The sequence below is a fragment of the Actinia tenebrosa genome, unplaced genomic scaffold, assembly GCF_029948245.1.
Source record: "Actinia tenebrosa isolate PJP-AT-01 unplaced genomic scaffold, QUT_ActTen_1.0 PGA_scaffold3__52_contigs__length_22856419, whole genome shotgun sequence".
NCBI lineage: Eukaryota > Metazoa > Cnidaria > Anthozoa > Actiniaria > Actiniidae > Actinia > Actinia tenebrosa.
The window spans coordinates 20,108,328-20,114,487 of NW_028292580.1; the positions used below are offsets into that span (position 1 = coordinate 20,108,328).

Genomic DNA, 6,160 nt, shown 5'->3' on the forward strand with positions numbered 1-6,160 from the left:
CTAATTTCACTAAGCTGCGTGGCAAGTGTTCCTTAAATGTCGCTTGCAGTAGCTTTTAATCTTTATTGCAATTATATTTGTTAGTGTCGTGTAACGTTCGCTCAGGCTATTACAGTTTGTTATGATCTTGCTGCTAGATCAATAAGAACTGCAATTTATTTAGGGTTTGTCATCGTAATTTTTTGAGGCTGCTTAATGAATACAGTAATTGGCCTCTTAGCTCCAGACCGGCTTGTTTTTCTTATTCGTTATTATCAGCCAATACAAATACTAAATTCTAATTCTAATTCTGATTGCTTAGAAGGAAATGTTGCACTAATTAAAAGATACCTTGCACCAGGTGCGCAATGAGTTTGTTTTTTACCCTTACTTATTTTTCTTTAGCAAGATTGGAATAAGAAAAAGTCATCAATCGCTGCCTACGTAATTGTGAGTGGCAGCTGAGCATATAATTCGATGTTAAAAAGTTTTTTTTAGACCATTTCACTCAAGGTTGCGTGCGCATCCAACTTGATGAGTCACAACATCGAAAAACGTAAATTCAGTAGTAAAAATTGAGAAGACAGTTTTATATCTAAAGAAAAAAACATATCCTCCGCAAAATTCGTGCTAGAGTTAAAATGCTTAATTTTGCTAGCTAGGGTTTTTTTAGTTATGAGTCATGCCCCAAGTGACCCCTGATTTAATTTTCGCTGCAGCAGACTTTGTAAACTGCATTTGTTACCCCGCGGACGCTCTGCTGCAGATGTTTGTATAGAAGGCTGCTCAGGCTATTCCGCCGGCCTTGTTATGTTTGTACGTGCTGTAAACTACAACTGATCTCAATTCCCTATGATTGTCACAATTACAGATTTTAATATGATGAGTAAGAAGCCTCGCCCAAATGAGTGATATTCAAGATCTAGCATTTCTTTTTGGCAGATTTCGAACGACACATCAATGTTGTCAAATGTTTCCTTGATGCCTTTTTCTGTTCGGTCGATGGAATTAGACTTTCCAGGCAACAGCTTGAATAAATCAACTGAATAAATCTTTGAAAAATTAAAAATAGCTTTTGAAAATTACTTCCATATTCATTTGCAGATTATTTCTTTTTTCTAAGCGTGAACTAAAGACAAATAACTAAATGCTTTCGACATTGAATTGTGTGATGAGCATTGCCGCTTCCCTTAGAAACTCTCAATCAATGAACACCGTTCCTTGTATGTCACTCTCAAATATTTGCTTATTTCTAGAAGAATCTATAGAGACATTTGATAAGTTTCGAAAATTAAAATGCATATTGATTAGGTTCCTCCAAATTTCAGTCTAATTTTAATAATCTGCGTGGCTCTTTTTTCTTCGATGTCGCTTGCAGTAATATTCAACATCCACTGCTCAAGCTATTTACTGTGTGCTAAATCTTATTTCTAAATCAATAAGAACCGCAAATTATGATTTTTCATTGTGATTTTTATTGAGGAGCCTTAATGAATATGATACTGCAGCGTAATGTTTTCCTTATTCGTTATTATCGGCTAATACTGTAACTAAAACCTTTTTGATTCTATTCGCAGTACAATTATTCTAGCGAGAACACAGGTCAAGAAGCGTCTTCCGTTAAGTAAGCTATAGGTTACATATCAGGCATCCTCTTGTCTTCCCTACTCCCCAGTCACTCTCCTGAAAGCCCCCAAAGCGCCGCTACACAGACTACGTTAAATAGCAGTTAAAAGACATGACCTTCAGATGCAAAAAAAAAAAAAAACACTGACTATGATCTGTAGACGTGGCGGATTTGTTATTCAGCGCCTCAACTCGAGCTGCGCGATCTTGAAGCAGAACTGTTGAGCATGGTCTGCAATGACGTTGAAATAGAACCAGTACTTCAAGAAGTTACAGGAGAGATCCTGACCAGAGGTTCTAATAAAGCTTCTGATGCTCGCCTTGACGTTCATGCACGTGGCTTTTGGGAAAGGCAGAGATTTGCATTCTTTGATGTTAGGGTGTGTCACCCAAATGCAGAGTCCTACAAAGACCTCACCCCCCAGCAAATATACCACCTGCATGAGAATGAGAAGAAGCGCATGTATGCTAGCACAGTCTTGGAAGTTGAATAAGCGACTTTTAAGCCGCTAGTATTCACTAAAAACAGGAGGTATGGCAGATGAGTGTAGAAGATACCACAGTAGGCTCGCCGAACTAATTGCCAACAAGAAAGGAGAAGATTATACCACCACTGTATCCTGGATACGAGCAAAGGTTTCTTTCTCCCTTTTGAGATCAGCTCTTCTATGCCTTAGTGGCTTAAGAACCACAACAAGAGTACTTAGGAACATAAAGGACATAGACTTGGATGCTAATATTTAAATCCCCCATATATATAAATGTTTGCCATTATTACAATTATTATTATTATCTAACATGTATTATTATGATTAGTTTTTACTAAATAGATTTTATGGTTATACATTAATAGATATATTTTTATTATAGTATATTTTATTATAGATTTTCTTTTTCTCTCTTTCTTTTTATTTTCTTATTTATTTTATTTTATTTATTAATTGGTTGCAGATATATTTAGATGTTCCATATATAGATTTTGATCACATTCTTTGGCTATCATGCTGAGATGATATTCGTATCCTAACTAAGGTCTAAGAATCCTAATCCCTATCAACAGATGTTGTGTCCAAAATGAATACTTGATTACCCCTATTTTTTGAATTACTTGTAAGGTCGTTGCGTGAATCCCAACAGAAAAGCACGGACATATAAATTGCTAAAAAACAAGGGAAAAAGTTATTTTTGTTAGAGAGTCTCGAAATATTGGGAAGTCAGTTTACGAAATATTAATTTTATTTAGCAAGATAAATGCATGAAAACTGACCATGATTTTACAAATACAACTCAGTGTATATAATGTACATATGTAAATATTAATTACCATTATATAATAGTTTTATAATCATTATTCAATAGCCCTTTTCTTTTCTTTTTTTTTCTTTTTTTTTTTTCCCCTTTTTTTTTTTTCTCGAAGATATTAGCTTTGTAAGCTACTCTGAAATTCGAGGTTAAATAAAGTTTATGTATGTATGTATGTATGTACTCACATACGGTCTTATATTTCTCTACCAAAAAGCGAGAAGAGTAGCAACAGCATTTTTAGTCGCTTTTTTAGAAACAATGGAAAATCTCTGTTGTTTTGCTTCGAGCTCCATCTTTGTTGTTTGTGATTTGTGCAAAATATCGCGCCAACAGCGTTTTTCACGTTTTGATCACGTGCATTTTATTTTACGGCACGAACACAGTCGTGACACAGCAAGGGATACGCCAGACAAATCACATTGCACGAGAATTTACTCTCCATCCAATCAAATACCCGGAACACGGCATAAACACGGCGCGGACACGGTCACGCCAAGATCACGGCACTTTTAGACCAATCATATTGCGTGTGAAAAAATTCAGCCATTTCAAATTCTAGAAAGTATTACGGTCACGTCACGTCACGCTTACGGCACTGAGCTTTTCACAGTCATACGAAAACTGCACTAAGTTACTTATTTCCCAGTCGGGATACATTTAGATTTAGCTAGTGTCACGTGGTCATCATTTAGCCAATGAGAGTGTTCGTTATATCGGAAAATTTCGTAGCTACAAAAGAGGTTAACCCCATCGAAAATTAATATCTCCCAACAATAACACAACAACAACAACAACAATGGCTTTATTGTGCCCAAAGAAAGTAAATAAAGTACAAAAATTATCTTATTTGGTATATCAGTTGATGAGAGCACAGACATTTAGAAATAGCTTTAGAAACTATTCGAGCTAAACGTCTGGGCCATGCGGAGTAAATTACAAGAAAAAAGTAATCAGTTCAATATTTTCATTGGACAACTACAAGTCAGTAGATACAGACAAACCAGACAAACACTGAGCACAAAACAAAATGGGTGGAAGCTGAATTATCAATATTGATAATATTCTGTGTTCTCATCATCTCTGGGAGACAGAGTAAAATCATCAAGAATATTTGGAAAGACTAGAAGATTTAAGGTAATGCTTAAATGAAGTAACTGAAACCAAATTAAAATTAATGAACAATGATTTTGGCGAAGAGAAGAAGACCAGCAGAAAACCAGGGCCCAGTTGCATAAAGCTCTCTTAAGATAAAAAAGCTTAAAAACACTCGTAAGTATTGTACGTCTTAGGACAATGGCGTATTGTTTTTGAACAATACTTACGGATGCTCTTATCTTAAGAGAGCTTTATGCAACCGGGAAAATCCTTGAAGCAAGGAAAAGAATCAATGAAAAACTCAACTCACTCGCTGTTTTTTTTGTTTTTTATTTGTTTTCACGCGGCAGCCCGTGTTGGTTTAAACAATAGATTATATTTTAACAATGTTTTTTCTGGTTAATAGACTCTCTCATATTGACTGATGAATTACTCCTCTGATAACGCTGTCATTTTTTCAAGTACACGGCTTTCTTAGATAAAACGTAGAACTTGAGCTAGCGTTTTAGTTTTGAACATAGCCGTTTTCTGTAGTGGTTTTAAAAGAGGAAGCATTTAGCCTGAGTGTTAAGTTTTCTTTCTCCTTAAGAGTTTATGATTCTATAAATAAAAAGTGTGCAGTCTTGACATTTATAATAGTACATATAGTGCTTTCAATCAAAATGTCAGCTTCCATCTTTAATACTTTGCCTGCATTAAAGTGCTTTTTAAACTCGTGTCAAAATTTTGTTAACAATGTTAGCAAAACGTATTAAAACTTTGTCTTAAATTTGGATCAAATATTGGAAAAACAATTTTGTTTATTTATCCATCCATCACTGATTGTTAGCAGAATGTTCCAATCTTAAGATTTTCTTTACCGTAGTTTTGACAACTTCCCGCAATTCGCCCATGCGCCATAAGTATATCAACGGATTCAGAGATGAATTGGAAACCATCACCAGTTCGCTACCCAGAAATAACTGGTACAAAAACTGATTATCTTCTGGTTTGGCAAGATCGAAAGATACTGCTGTGGCAAGAGCGATGCACACGTATGGTAAGTAGGAGATCATTATAACAGTGAAAACGACGATCATCGTGGTCAAGGATTTCCTATACTTAGAAACATCAATGTTGGGTCGCGTCGTGTTGGGGTCCGATGAAGAATCAGGAGATATCGATGACGTTATCTTTCTCAAGCTGAAAAAGGCCATGGTATAACAAAATGACACCGTGGAAAGCAATACAAACATAAAAACTTCAATCATTATTAGTAAATGTTTCAAATTTTCTATCTTCACGTTAAGGAAGATTAAGTTTGCCAGACAAAGCGATCCAATCCACCATATAATCAATAGCTTTGCAACCCGCTTTAAAGTTACAACACTGCGATATCTGTTTAAAAGTTTAACTGCAAGCAACCGGTCGATGCTTATCAAAGCCAGCGTCTGCAGAGACACCGAAGCCGTGCAATAAGTTACTGCTCTTGCGATTTTCCATATGTAACAAAAAACATGTTTCTGTTTTTTGAGAGCGACATAGTTTGTACAAACCATGAATGGTTCCCCAATGGTTCCGTTGATGAAATCCGAAAGTGCGAGATTTGCGATGAGCATGAACGAAGGATTGTGAAGGGATGGTGTCTTCCATATCGAAACCAATATAAGGAAATTCAAGGTTGTCGCAATGAGGGATGATGCTGAGTAAACTACGGATATTGAGATACGGTATACGGGATGATCAAAGTAAGCGCTTTCATAGGAGCAAATATCCATTTTCAGTTCTAGACGCTTTTGCCCTGTGTTTCAGCTCTCTTCTAATTTTCTTGTTGAATTTCCTTAAGATAAATATCTGATGAAGCTTGCTTGCTTTATACCAGGATATTGTAGCTCACGCCTCTTGCAGTGCTTTTTATTCGTGGAAACAATGTACTAGAAGTGTTAAATAATAAGAGTTCAGGTGTAGCTTCTTTTCTTTCATACTACCACTCGTCCACTCGGATATGATTGATAAAGCAATAAGCCGTTCTGTCAAATGCTTCAGAAAATAATAATTTCAGTTTTTGCATACAATTTGACTATAAAACATAAAACAAACTATTCAAGTACGTAAATTCAAATATGTAAAAAAAGGAGGGAAAAACGAAAAAATATTAAACTTCTAACATAAGGGA

At 35.6% G+C, this 6,160-nt stretch overlaps 1 protein-coding gene and 1 pseudogene across 1 annotated transcript; one reads left to right on the forward strand and one right to left on the reverse strand.

Moving 5' to 3' along the window:
• Positions 1–1,755: 1,755 nt before the first annotated feature.
• LOC148908862 (uncharacterized) lies at positions 1,756–2,349 on the forward strand (annotated as a pseudogene).
• Positions 2,350–4,820: 2,471 nt separating this feature from the next.
• Positions 4,821–5,762, reverse strand: LOC116297098 (trace amine-associated receptor 8a-like). Its single transcript, XM_031705257.1, has one exon. It carries the CDS (start codon positions 5,760–5,762, stop codon positions 4,821–4,823), a length of 942 nt encoding a protein of 313 aa, XP_031561117.1.
• Positions 5,763–6,160: the final 398 nt, after the last annotated feature.

Excerpts from the sequence above, each read along its gene's own strand:
- LOC116297098 (XM_031705257.1), bottom strand. The coding sequence starts at position 5,762 with ATGGATATTTGCTCCTATGAAAGCGCTTACTTTGATCATCCCGTATAC.